The following is a 15,174-nucleotide window of genomic DNA, read 5'->3' on the forward strand; positions in this document are numbered from 1 at the left end:
ATCCACACCATCCTCCAGATCATTTATGAAGATATTGAACAAAACCGGCCCCAGGACTGACCCTTGGGGCACTCCACTTGATACCGGCTGCCAACTAGCCATGGAGCCATTGATCACTACCTGTTGAGCCCGACAATCTAGCCAACTTTCTATCCACCTTATAGTCCATTCATCCAGCCCATACTTCTTTAACTTGCTGACAAGAATACTGTGGCAGACCGTGTCAAAAGCTTTGCTAAAGTCAAGGAACAACACATCCACTGCTTTCCCCTCATCCACAGAGCCAGTTATCTAGTCATAGAAGGCAATTAGATTAGTCGGGCATGACTTGCCCTTGGTGAATCCATGCTGACTCTTCCTGATCACTTTCCTCTCCTCTAAGTGCTTCAGAATTGATTCCTTGAGAACCTGCTCCATGATTTTTCCAGGGACTGAGGTGAGGCTGACTGGCCTGTAGTTCCCAGGATCCTCCTTCTTCCCTTTTTTGAAGATAGGCACTACATTAGCTATTAAGAATATTAATTATAATCCTTACTCAGACTAATCTCCCACTGGTTTCCTGTTGGATTCTAGGGAAGTGAGAATATACTTAATTCCATTTTTTTAAAATGAAGAACAGGGAAGTTAAAATAAAAAAATCAGATTCTGAAAAATAATATACCTGATACAGCAAGAAAATCGTCAATGCTTGTAATGTCATCCACAGCTTCAGTAAGAACATGTATGCGATTCTCCCATGTGCTCTTATATATTTCCATGCTGTTTTTTACCACCTGGCTTTTTGGTCTGGCAGCAAGAGCTAAAGCTGCGTTAATAACCTGCAGAAAATAAAATTATATTCTTGACTTCATCTGAAATAACTAAAATGCATAACAGATTCTAAGGCAGTATTTCTGTTTTCTGAGCATTGAAGATATTCATCCTTTCATTATATTCAAAGGAGGAATACTTGTAAAATATTGTACATGTTAACCTTCCTGTTAACTGAATTAGAGTTCAGTTGTAATTTTAATTGAATAGGACTACAAAATATTCTTTAATTGGAGAATTCACGACATAAACAATTCTGTTTAGTAACATGAAATCTATTTTTGTCAGTATAAAATAGTTTCAAAATATTTTTATGTACAATCCCACTTTATTAGGTACGAATACGCTTTTACTACGTAATACATAATTAGAAAGATGTATAAGGTCACTGCAGTTTGGGGTTTATAAACCCTTAAGAGTAGCACCTATCATACTGTAAATTACTTTCACTGAAGGGATACTTTAACACCCTAAAGCTTTCAAGCATAGACATGGTATAGGGAGGTGTATACCAGTACAAGATATCATATTATCCCTGCTATGTATTCAACAAATGAAGAAAAAAAAAACAGAACACCAAACAAAAGACACTTGAAGAATTAAACAACAAAATAATTAATCATATCCTACATCTCAGTGTAATATCTAGTGCTGGCAAGGTAGATTAGGAGAAAAACATACAAATTAGAAAGAATTCACAACTCTGCTCCACTGTGATCGAGTGGTTATAGCCGAGCAGTTCCTGGTTCTAAATTCAGCTGAAATGCCTTCTCATTATATGATCTTAAGGAAGCCTCTTGACCTTATGCTGGAGTGTACCCAGGGGAGTAATAAAGAAAAATTGCACTAAAGCTGATAGACTCTTTCCCTGTTTTAAGTGTTTTAAAATATTTCTTCCCTAGACACAAAAAGCATATAAAATTTAAATTAAAAATACATAGTAAATGTATATCATCATCAACTTTTGCAGGAGGAGGGAAAAAACACACAGAATCCTGAACTTAGTTCCTGGCAAACAAAAAGTTTCTCATTTCACATGTACGTGAATTTCAGATGGAGTGTAGAAGAGTATCTCACCGGCCAGCATTTCCTGTCATGGCTGCGTGAGGCATAGCAGGCTTTCCTCATCTAGCAGCCCTGCAATGGTTTGCTTCTTGTTGTCTCTCAGCCCTCCAGCCATGTCAATTAAAGGCTTTGTCTGTTGTGAGATAGGCATGTGGTTCCTAGCTTCACAGAAACACGTATGTTAGCTTTCATCTGAGCTAAAAATCGTAACGTAGCCATGGTCGCACAGGCGGCAGTGGCAGGGACTAGCTGCCCCGAGTACATATCCGTGGGGTCCAGGCATGTTTGTACTCAGGGCAGCTAGCCTGTGCCACCACTCACCATTGCCTATGCTACCACAGCTGCATTACTGTTCTTAGCAGGCTAGCCATACCTCTCAACATTTCATATGGCTAAAGCAGAACATCCCCTACAGGGCTCCCCACTGCCCCCTCCCAACCAGCTCCCCCACATGGATGCTCACCACAGGTCTCCCTCATCCATGGCTCTCCTCAGTTCTCCTTCCACCTGACTCCTAACAGGCCCTTCCATGAGAACATAAACTCCCAACCTCTTCTGTTCTAGGTCTCCCCCTTCCCAGATGAGCTCTCCCTCTTTTATACCATATCCTGACCCGTTCACACCGTATCCAATAACTTCAATTAAGTTACTGAATCAGGACCAGCTGGAGGATAGCTGCTTCATCACAGGCAAAGCTGAGCCTGACTTCCCTTGATGGACCAGCCAGCATGTGACAAGGAATACATTGGTTAAGGAATAAAATAGAAAACTATGCTATAATAGATGAACTATGAACAACTTTATTACTAATATATATGACCTACTGTACTAACCTACAGTATAGCAGTGCTACATTGTACATTAGGGAGGCAATCTTAAATAATACCCAATAAATGAATAAATATGTTAAAAGACCTGTTTCATTGTACATGAAGGAAAAGCAATCAAGAGGTTTCCATGCTATTCAAATTACTACTGAACCATTCTGTAGATTTCCAATAAAAATCTCCCTACCTTGACTTTTCACTAGTGTAAGTTAAATTCTACCAAAAATTGCTGAATATAAAAAAGGGACTCTTATTAATGTGAATTCACCCTCTCCCCTTGGTTTTTGGCTTACTAATTCCACAATTATATTACCTGTTTACATTATATTTTAAGCTCGTTCACACAGGGACATTTGCCTTTCTATATATCAGTGTAGCACCATCAACAGCTAACAAACAATACGTGTTTATTAAACTTTTCGAATTTAGAGAAACATAGTTATACAATTTTTAAAAGGGCAACTGATTTAACTCTGATGAAATGTAAGAACAATGTACTAAGGGAAAGAATGCCAAAAACCTGAGCAGTTACAGTACAAAAGTCTTCAGATCTGAATGTTTTTGTTTAAAAGCATCATGCCCTATGTTTTCAACAAAAAATATCTGCCAATAATTAATTGCTTGATTTCCAGTTAAGATGACATGGACTCTTCACAGAAAAAAAAATACTTTACTGAAGCTAAACCTGGTGATTTTATTATTAAAGCAGCCCTTGAAATAATTACAAAAAATGTAGTTTCCTTGCATGTAGTGCTGTACAGATTAGTCATTCAGCATGTAAAGAAAACTCTTGATTTCATGCAACTTTCTTTAAACAAAAACATTGACTTTAGAAATGATAGGTTGTTGTCACAACCTTCTCTGATGCCAAACAAGGACTGCCCAAGCCAGGTCCAGCTGGGTCCTTAGTTGACTTAAGCTTTTCCCTTTTTGACTATTAATTAATTTTGCAGTAAAGACACATCTAATCTCTTTCCATATTTAACATATCATTACAAAAAATACTCTTCACAGTGAGTTATATGCTCATTTGATCCACACTGCTGATCCCCAGAATCTAGAGGTAAAGAGATTATGTGTTTAAGGGACTGACAATGGCTACTATTTCTACTAACATGATCCTATCCATAAAACAGGGCAGATTTTTTACATGTCATTCACATTTGAATTGTGAGAACCCCAAACCCAGCTCCCAACCCTCATTTTACTATCTGTATTATTGTGAGGAAATGCATTTCATTTAATTCTAAGTTAATGAAGTCTTTTTGTGGTGTTGTTATATATTATATATATTAGAGCAGACATTCTCAAAATCTGGGTTCATGACCACCTTGCCCTTCTCATATGCCCAAATGGGAAGGGGGACACCTTGCAAGATCTCATCACATTTAGGAGGGAGGGCTTCTCAGTATTGAAAAGGTGAAGCACCATTTTTTTAGCACTAGCTAACTCCTAGAACAGTGCTAGAGGGGAAAGTGAGTAAGCTAGCTATAAAATTATCCACATTTAATATTTAGAATATAATAATGTCACAGAAATAACATTGGTAATTTAGATTAAAGGTTGCTCTAATGCATCTTTTCACATAATTGCAAACACTAAAAAAAGAAGTAAATCATCAGTCACATTCACAGCCAACATAATGCCAATCTCCACGCATAATGACAAAAATAAAAAAGGAATCCTACAAAAAGTGGAAACAGACAAATTGCTTAGGATAAGTACAAAATAATAGCACAAGCAGTTAGGGACAAAATTAGAAGGGCTAAGGCACATAAATGAGTTACATCTAATTAGAGATATAAAAGGCAATAAAGAAGAGGTTCTTTAAATACATTAAGAACAAGAGAAAGGTTCACTATTTAGTGGGGAAGGAGAGCTAATTATGGACCAACACCAAGGCTAAAGTGTTTAATGCTTACTTTACCTCAGTCTTCATTTAAAAAGTCAGTTGTGACTAGATGCTTACATAATTTATATTAACAACAAAGTGGAAGGAATATAAGACAGAATAGGGAAAGAACAGGTTAAAGAATATTTAGATAATTTACATGTATTCAAGGAGCAAGAGCCTGATGAAATTCAACCTATGGTACTTAAAAGAATTAGCTGAAGATATCTCAGAATCATTAGTGATTATCTTCAAAAAATCATGGTGACAGGGAAGGTCCCAGAAGGCTGAAGAAAGATAAACATAGTACCTGCCTTTAAAAAGAGGAACAAAGAGGACCTGGGGAATTATAGATCAGTCAGCCTCACTTTGATACCTGGAAAAATACTGGAACAAAGTATTAACCAATTTGTAAGCACCTAAAATATAACATGGTGATAAACGATAGCCACCATAGATTTTTCAAGAAAAATCATGCCAAACCAACCTAATTTCCTTCTTTGACAGGTGTGACAAAGTTCCTGCTCTACCTTGGTGGGTCTTACGCTTATTGGCGGATTTGCTCTCCTTGGAGCGTCACAGCAGCCCTCAGCTTGGCCGTTTTTTCTGAATTCACAGTCCAGGTCGACTCCTCCTGTGTCTGACCAGAAGTTGTGAGGATATGGGGGGAACCCGGGCCCGCCCTCTACTCTGGGTTCCAGCCCAGGGCCCTGTGGAATGCAGCTGTCTAGAGTGCCTCCTGGAACAGCTGTGCGACAGCTACAACTCCCTGGGCTACTTCCCCCTGGCCTCCTCCCAACACCTTCTTTATCCTCGCCATAGGACCTTCCTCCTGGTGTCTGATAATGCTTGTACTCCTCAATCCTCCAACAGTATACATTCTCACTCTCAGCTCCTAGTGCCTCTTGCTCCCATCTCCTCACATATGCACCACAAACTGAAGCGAGCAGCCTGCCTTAATTGATTCTAGCAGCTTCTTGATTGGCTGCAGGTGTTCTAATCAGCCTGTCTTAATTGTCTCCAGAAGGTTCCTGATTGTTCTGGAACCTTCCCTGTTACCTTACCCAGGAAAAAGGGACCTACTTAGCCTGGGGCTAATATATCTGCCTTCTATTACTCTCCTGTAGCCGTCTGGCCTGACCCTGTCATACAGGGTTACTGAACTGAATGGGGGAAAGCAGTAGAGATTATATATCCTGCTTTTAATAAGTCTTTTGATACAGTCCTCCATGACATTCTCATAAGCAAACTAGGGAAACGCAGTCTAAATTAAATTACTATAACATGGATACAAAACTGGTTGAAAGACCATACTTAAGGAGTAGTAACCAATGGTTCGCTGTCAAACCAGGACATGTTTAGAAAGGTCCCATAGGGGTCTGTCCTGAGTCTAGAACTATTCAAAATATTTTGTTTAATGTCCTGCATAATGGAGTAGAGAGCATGCTTATAAAATCTGCAGATTACACCAAACTGCAGATGATACCAAGATGAGCTTGCTAGCGCTTTGAAGAACAAGATTACAATTCAAAACAATCTTGACAAATTGGAGAAACTGAATGAAATCAACAAGAAGAAATTCAATAAAGAGAAATGTAAAATATATTTAGGAACAAAAAATCAAATGCACAAATAAAAACGGGGAATTAGTAGTATTGCTGAAAAGGATGTGGGGGTTGTAGTGGATCACAGACTGAATGTGTGTCAACAATGTGATGCAGTTGCCAAAAAAAAAAAAAAAGAGGCTAACATAATTCTGGAGCGTATTAACAGGTGCATTGTATGTCAGACCCGGGAGGGACTTGTCCTGTTCTACTCGGCACTGAGAAGGTCTCAGCTGAAGTAACTTGTCCAGTTTTGGGCACCACACTTTAAGAAAGATATGGACAACTGGAGAGAGCCTGGAAGAGAGCAAAGAAATGATAGAAGGTTTAGAAAACCTGACCTATAATGAAAGGTTAAAAAATTGGGCATGGTTAGTCTTGAGAAAAGAATCCTGAGAGGGGATGTGATAACATCTTTAAAAATGTTAAGGGCTGTTATAAAGAGGACTCTGATCAATTGTTCTCCATATCCACTAAAGGCAGGACAAGAAGTAATCAGCTTAATCAGCAGCAAAGGAGATTTAGGTTAAATATTAGGATTTTTTTTTAACTTTAAGGAAAATGAAGTACTCGAATAGGCTTCCAAGGGAGGTTATGAAATCCCCATCATTGAAGGTTTTTAGGAACAAACACTTGTCAGGGATGGTCTTGTACTTGGCCCTGCGTCAGCTTGGGGACGATGGACTATAACACTTCTCATGATCCCTTCCAACCCAACATTTCTATGATTCTATAAGCCCACGACCATCACAACACTCAAGTATATACTGTCATCCCTGCATACAGTTTTAATTTGCAACATCAGATTTTAGTTAATGTAGGGTCTCATCCTTTATTAGTATTTTGATATTCCATTGCTACTAAGTCTTCTTAAATGAGTTCATGGGTATTCAGGTCGCAAAACATTTAAGTCTCCATTATGATGCACAGGCTCTAGTGAAGGCACTGCACCACAGCCATTCCCCGCCCCCCACAGTTAAGGTGGAACATTTATGGTTATTAGGATTCATTTTTATAAAGATAAGTGCTCAGCATTTCCATCAGTTATTGTATTACCTTTGGCACTAAACATGCACTTTAAGTAAATACTTCATGGTAGACATGACAGACACAGAATAGCACATTATCCTAACACCAGCCTTAACCATCTTCTATTTCCGCAGGAAATTAAATATGTTCCCTTGCCTGTATCTTTATTATGATTAAAAGATTACTCTTCCTTAGGAGAAGCAGACTGATTCCTCTTGATACCTAATGTTATGTATTTTTTAAGGCTTAAGATCTACTAAAAGTGCTCTCAGAGAATAAAGTCTCTTAGATGTAGCATGGGTACTCTGGCCCATATGACATTTTCAATTATTTTATTAGAACATCTCTCAGCATCTGTGTCAAAAGACTTGTTTACTAAGTATATATGCTTGTTTGGAGTTACTTCAGCAGTCAGAATAAAGCACAGTTATTTGAAAAAGAACACCTTACTTTAAAGTTATAGATCACAACCCATAGTCTATGACTATAGCATGTGTCTTAGAGGCAGACAGTTCTTTTACACAGGTTACTTCTTAACAGGGACAGGAAAATGCCAACATTTGCCCCCCGTCCCCCTCTTCCCCTGCAATGGAATTGGGAAGGATTTCCACACACTAAACTTGTATATCTAAGGTTATTCAGCCTCTGACTTAACCCATCTGGCTGCAGAGGCTGTACATATGATCTTGCCCATCTCTGTCTCCATAGAACCGAGAATTTACCAAGGGAAAACCTGATATATTAAAATGTATTTTTAAATCTTATAAAAAACTGAACATTGTTTTCTGTTATGTACCCTCATTATGGGGTTGGAACAAGATTAATGTCACAGTCTATTATTTCATTTGTGCAGTCCATAATGATGGGTATCATTGCTTATATGATTCATCCTACTGAACCCTAGGCAAACTTTTCATTAGTACATAATGCATTATGATAAGGATCAAAGACATTCAGTAAAAATCCCAAGCAAGAAAATAAAAACGAGGAATAGTACATATTATGAGCCATTTTATATTGAATCCCTATAAGATTGCCAAGATTATATAAAGAAACTGTACAATTTGGACAACGAAAGGATAATATCAGTATAGCCAAAACAATGGGGGACTGGAAGAGAATTGAAAAGTGTGGAGGGGAGTGGCAAATGAAGAAAAGTGCCCAATCAACCCCAGAGACATATATATCACAAGCAGAGCCTCTTCCACCTGAGAAGGGAGAAGAGCGAAGAGCAAAAGACTGACAAAGTCTGTGAGGGAGCTCACCATACAGACCAGATTTATTTGGGAAGCATGGTGATACTAGAATACTGGGTACTAAAGAAAACCACAAGAGAATAAAGTAATATAATACACCAATAAATGTTCCTGTGTACAGTGGGAATGTTACCTTTGGCATTTCCAAATAAATACCAGCCCCTTACTAGCACTTGTGTATGTCACACTTATTATAGGCAGGGCTATAGTAGCACATGCTATTATTAAGGCTGCAAGTCTGTCACGGAGGTCACGGATTCCACGACTTTCCATGACCTCCGTGACTTCTGCAGCATCTGGTGCTGGCTCAGGAGCTACCTGAGCCGGGCAGCCCCTGGGTCAGCAGCAGCAGCAGTTTGGGTGTGTGGGAGGGGGCTCAGGGTTAGGGGCAGGAGGTTGGGGATTGCAGGGTGGGGGCGCTTAGCATGCTGTTGGAGGATACCCAGATCCCACTGGCATGGCCCCCTGCAGCTCTTAGGCAACAGAGGGGAAGAGAGTCTCCGTGCCGCGCACTTCCTGGGCCCGCAGGCCCTGCCCCCGCAGCTCCCATTGGCTGAGGCAGCCGGCACTTGTGGTGGGAGCATTGGAGTCCCTGCCCTGGCCTCTGCCTCCACTGCCTAGGAGCTGTAGGGACACAGAGCTGGGTAGGAAGCCCCTGCCAGCCCTGCCAACCCCCTAGCCCCCAGTACCAGCTGGGGTCCCAGGTCACCTCCCCCAGCACCCACGGCACCCCTGGACCGCTCCCCCCCACCCCGAGCACCCATGGCCCCTGCCCAAGTTTTAGTCAGGGTGGTATTTTTAGTAAAAGTCATGGACAGGTCACGGGCCCATGAATTTTTGTTTACGGCCTGTGACCTGTCCATGACTTTTACTAAAAATACTCGTGACTAAAACATAGCCTTAGCTATTTTTAATGTTGCCCAACACTTCCCATAAGAAGACCCTGTTTTCAGTTGCTATTAATGTTGACAAACTTTCATTTTTTGTGCTGCAATTTTCCATGCCAGAGGTCTGCCTCGGGTTGATCTCTGGGGTGAAAATTTCAATCAAAACAATTCAGTTGTTTTTGAGAGCAAGGCTAGGGAAAATACATGTTGGCCACATTAAAAAAGTTTATTTAGTACTCCATGCTTTTGAGCAGGGACTTGAAATTTGGTAGTCGGATGGGCCTTCTGTCAGAGATATGCCTTTTTGCGACCCTGTGGAAATCTACCCAAACGTGGCCAAGTTCTAAGCCTCTGACAAGTCAGTTTCTACTTGCTCAATAGAGACTTCAGGTTTTAGGAGCTAAATTGCCCCAAAGACTGCACCTTATTGGGCATGCTCCAGCTTGGGGTTATGCAGGATTTCCCCTGCAACTGGATTTCTGTGCTGCTGTGGGCTGGTCTAGGTCTGAGTACCTGAACTGAGAGCAGGGAAATTTTCTCTCCAGCACTCTCAGTGACCTGGCCTCAGGGAATGTGGTGCAGAAAGCTGCATGATTCAAATGCACAGGGGATAAGAGTCAGAGCTAAGGGAAGCAAGGGAATTCAATTAGGATGAGCCTGGGGGACAATTAGGACAAGGAGTCTGGGGGGCGGGGAACAGACTCATAGTTGTGGGTGGTGGGGGAGATTAAGCTAGGAGACTCAGACAGGGAGCCGGTGAGGGAAATGGAAGGAAGGGGCTAGTAGGTTGGGGAAGCCTGAGACTGGAAGAGGAGTGAGAAGAAGAATGAGTAGGATGGAGAGAAGGGGAGGCAGAACTGATGAGTAGCTGTGGTGTAGGAGAACTGGGACTGGCTGGGAAAATAGACTGGGAGAAGGAGCTGTGGAGGACATACTGAAATTAAACGATGAGCCAAAGGAAGAAGACCTGGAGCCAGTGGGGATGGGGAATGTGAACAAGGAGGTGACAGGAGGCCAGGGTGGGGGATGGATAGTTGTATGAGAAGCTGGGAGGGAACTGGGAACAACTGGCCAAGGAGCTGGGCAGTGGGAGGGAACTGAAAATGGCTGGGGAAGGTGACAAAGTGGCACTAGTGAGTGATAGACTCGGATGAGGAGATAGGAGACTGGGGCTGGGATGAATTGCCTGATGAGTGGAGATTGGCACTGGATACGTGAAGAGAATGGGACTGGGACAAAGAGCCAGGAGTGGGGAACAGACAGGGCAGAAGGGGCTATGCTTGTGGGGAATGAGCAATAGAGTCTGTTTATGCTAGTGTGCACTCCTCTCCGATGGGACCCAAGATTTCTGAGTGTCTCCATCCCTCTGCTATTACCAAATATTTGTGAAATCCACTGGCAAAGTGTCCTCTTGTGCTAGACCATACAGATGATGACCACTGCTATTGCTATCAGTTATTCAATTAGCTCAAGTGGCAGAGGTCAGTGTAGTGGCATCAAAGGCACCAATCTTGCTGCTGACCAATGTGGGTGTTATGATGCCACAAGATGGAATTTCTGGGGTTTTTTTTCAGATTATTCTTTTAATAATCTATTAAATTACATGTACAAAACTACATAAAACCTATTATTAAGGTTGCATAGCCAAGCGCTCAAAAGTCAGGCAGTGCTGAAATTAAGGTTGCCTGTGTAAATTAATTCAGCCCCCTTGTGTCTTTGCATTATGATACAGTTGTTTAATTACATAATCACATACTATAGAGTCATAGAGTTTAAGGCTGCAAGGGACTACCAGATAATCTAATCTGATCCCTGCACATCACATGCCCCCAGCACCTCCACACTAACCCAACAACTGAAATTAGACTAAAGTATTACACCGCACAGGAGACTGGACTATCGTGTGCCACAGAGAGAGAATAGGAGGGACTGACACACCAATGCCGAAGGCCCCACACAATGATAGGGAAATAATTAAATAAAATATATCCAGATAATCTGCAAGGTCACTGTCCTCCCGACCACACAATGGTGATCAATTAGACCCTGAGCATGTGAACAAGAACCAGCCAGCCAGGCATCTGAGAGACAATGCTTAGTGCCACCTCAGAGCCCTGGCCCAACCCCACCTAAAGTCCCATCTCCAGATGTGGCCTTCCCTGATGCTTCAGAGGAAGGAGACCAAAAAAAACAACAACAACAACAACAAAAAAAAACAACCCAGAATTCATGGAGGAAGATCCTTTCCTGATTCCTGGTGGTGACCACCTGAAATCCTGAAGCATGAGCTTTCAAGAACATAAGACATAAACCAGCAGTGAGCTGTAGAGCTGCTGAGATCCACCCAGTCATAAGCAACTTGTCATACAATTGCACTCATAAATTTGTGCAGCTCTTTCTTAAAATTAATTAAATTGTTTGCCCGCACAACTTCTACTCAGAGGTTGTTCCAGAACCTCACTCTTCTAATGCTTAGAAATCACCTTATTTCCAGCATGAATTTGTTCATGGCCAGTTTATATCCATTTGTTCTTGTACTAACATTGTCTTCTATTTTAAATAGCTTGTCATCTTTCCTGGTGTTTACCCCTCTCTCCCCCACCAGCCTTAGCCTTCTTTTTGCTAAACTAAACAAGCCAAGCTCTTCCAGTCTCCTCTCATATGCCCTCCATTCCCCTGATAACCCTAGATGCTCTTCTCTGCATCTGTTCCAGTTTGAATTAATCTTTCTTGAACATGTATGACCAGAATTATACACAGTATTCCAAATGATGCCGTACCAGTGCCTCATACTGAGGTATTAATATTTCTCTATCTCTAATGGAAATGCCTCGCTTGACACATCCTAGGACATTTGTCTTTTTCACCACATTATGGCTCATAGTCATCCTGGAGTCAATCCATACACCCTAGTCTCTTCTCCTCTGCTGCTTCCAGCTGATGAGCGCCCAGGTTGCAGCAGAAATTCTTATTAGACATTGCACTATGTACAATTGAATTTCATCCCATTTTGTCACTCCAGTCTTGAAGGTCATCCAGATCTTTCTTTATAATATTCCAACTCTCTTCTGTATTGATAACACTTCCCAACTTTGTATCATCGCCAAATTTCATCAGCATACTCCTACTTTTTGCGCCAAGGTCATTAATAAAAATATTTGATAAGATTAGTCCAAAGACCAATCTTTGAGTAACTCCACTGGTAACCTCCCTCCAGTCTAATAATTCACCTTTCAGCACAACCCTTTGCCTTCCCCCCTTAGCCAGTTCCTTATCCACCTTGCAATTCTTGTACTGATCCCATCTTCCCTAATTTAACTATTAATTTTCAGTGTGGTAGTGTATTAAATACTTTACTGAAGTCCAAATTTATAAGATCTCATGCATCGCCCTTATCTAAAAAATGAGTTATTTTCTCAGAGATGGAAATCAGGTTGATTTTAACTTTGGTAAACCCATGATGTATTACATCCTCTTTAGCATTTACCTCTGTGAATTTAATACTTTTATTTATTTATTTATTTGCAATTTTTTCAAAAGCCTCGCCTACTACTTAGGTCAGACTAACAGGTCTGTAATTGCCCAGATCACTATTTTCCCCTTTAAACACAGGTAAGACATTATGTTTTCATTCAGAGCACAGGATGGACCTGCTCTGGGGATGAATCAGGGTGGTGGAGTTCAAAAGGCTGTTGTATGTAGGATCCCTACCTCATTTGTTACAGAAGTTGGAAGCTGTGTATTGAATGGGGCAGGGGATTACAGAAAAATAAAGGATGGGCTTTTGGTTAAAGCAGTTGAATGCTGCCCTGGACAACTGAATTCTTTCCCTGTTGGTGCCAGAGAGTTCCTACGTGATATTGAGCAAGTCACTTAAACCAAACTTTTCATAGGGTTCACCAATGGTGTGTTCCTCATTTTCTGGGTGCTTGTTGTGAGACCCTGAGTTCTGATTTGAAGAAGTGCTGAACACACACACCTTCAGCTGAAGTTAATGGGAGCTGTTCTTTGGTGCTATATGTTGCCAAGTTCTTTGAAAATCCATTTCCTAGGCATTCAGCATCCAAAATTAGTGGATAATGTTGATCTTAATCTCTGTGCCTCTGTTCCCCATCTATGAAATGAGGATAATACCACCCCACATCTTACTGGGGTGTTGTGAAGATTAATTCATTAATGTTTGTGAACTCTCATATACTACAGTGATGAGCACCATTCAAAAGCCCATGAGGAAATTAATACGCTTGCCCTCAGAGAAGGGATTGAGTAGTCTGCATGGCTTAGGGCCACACACTGAACAATGAGGAAAAAACAAAATATTGAATAGCTTCTCATTAAGTAGGAACCATCCATCATCCTAGGCACTGAATGATCCTGTGGGAAAACCAGTATGTGGTCATGTAATAAAGATTGTATCATACTGCAAACACACAAGGGTGACAATAAAGATGATATGGGCCACCTTTATTCTGACATTTCGTAACTTTTGAGTGCTTGACTTTGTAACGTTAATAATGTTCTTTTAACATAGGTCATGTTTGTTTTGTTTTTGCATATATTTAACATTTATATTAAAAATGGCAGCATTCAAAGACCCCCCAATCAGGATGAGAGTTCTATTGTGACAGGAGCTGTATTGGAAAGCACAATCCCTGTATAGTACACTGGATGAGGGAAACTTATGTTTAAGTCTCTAGTTGTGCAGTGCCTACAAATAAATCATACTGCACATTGACCCAGAGAATTTGTCACAGAACTAAAAGTATACAAAATATCTGAAGCAAAAATACTGGACTCTTCCCTTAACAGATTTAGTTTCTTTCTAAACTATTTCCACTCTTGATCCATGAAACAGCTTTTGAAGTGCCAGACTGCCAAGGACTAGAAGCAGCTCATACAATAAGACTTTAACATTTGATTTTCCTTTAGCACACAATTCAGTGACCCATAAGAAAACAAAGTGAAAGAACAGGCTATATTATTCACCTAATATCTGTCATACAATCTGCCTTGAGCAATCCTGCTTCATTCCTCTGAAAATCCTGTTCAGAAACTACGTGTGCAATTTGGACAGTGGCACAACTACTTAGCCTAGGAGTTGACTCTAAGGTTGTCTGATTATGCTCTTGGAAAAGGAATTCCACAGCTGCATCCCTGGAGGCATGTCCAGTACCTTAATGGGTATTTTGGCCTTGGATGCACAGTGAGGAGAGGACATGGCTGCTGTCATTTTGGCATCTGGACCAACCTCTGCTGACATTGTCAGTATATTTTATTTTTGTCTATGACCAAAACAATGCATCTTCAGCTTTTATAATAAGTAATAATAATAAGTAATAATAATAATACTGTCTTCACTCTTCCAATTTGTAGCTGTCTTTCCTTTGTTTTTGGCAGCAGTTGAACCTCAAATCTAATCTACAAATTGAGTTAGTTCTGCTTCTTACATTTATGACACAAATATTTTAAATATAATACCTAACTTTTAATGCATTCTTTCATGTTGTCTCTTTCAATTCTACAGTTGTGGATTCTTTGTTTTTCCTTTTGACGAACAAAAGGGAATGTTTTTCTAAATGACACACCTAAAGTGATGCAATAACGGAAACAAGTCTACACAGGATGTACAGCCCATCTTATATAGCTTTAATATTGTGTACATATACAACAACTTTAGCATATCCAAACATACTGCTACCCAGGATATCCACAGACTTGTACAATGATCAAGTTATAGAATATGGGACACATGAAATGCAACCACATAAGAGATAGCCATCAGTTAGGGGGAGGTATATGAATACA

General features: G+C 40.6%; 1 protein-coding gene across 1 annotated transcript in view; it reads right to left on the bottom strand.

Moving 5' to 3' along the window:
• Nucleotides 1-15,174, bottom strand: part of CTNNA3 (catenin alpha 3) — a 909,177-nt gene that overhangs the window by 242,979 nt on the left and 651,024 nt on the right. Inside the window, exon 11 of the mRNA XM_077821324.1 lies at nucleotides 662-818. Within this exon, the coding sequence (XP_077677450.1) occupies nucleotides 662-818 (157 nt within the window). The remainder of the gene's footprint in view (nucleotides 1-661; nucleotides 819-15,174) is intronic.

This window comes from Eretmochelys imbricata, chromosome 7, assembly GCF_965152235.1.
Source record: "Eretmochelys imbricata isolate rEreImb1 chromosome 7, rEreImb1.hap1, whole genome shotgun sequence".
NCBI lineage: Eukaryota > Metazoa > Chordata > Testudines > Cheloniidae > Eretmochelys > Eretmochelys imbricata.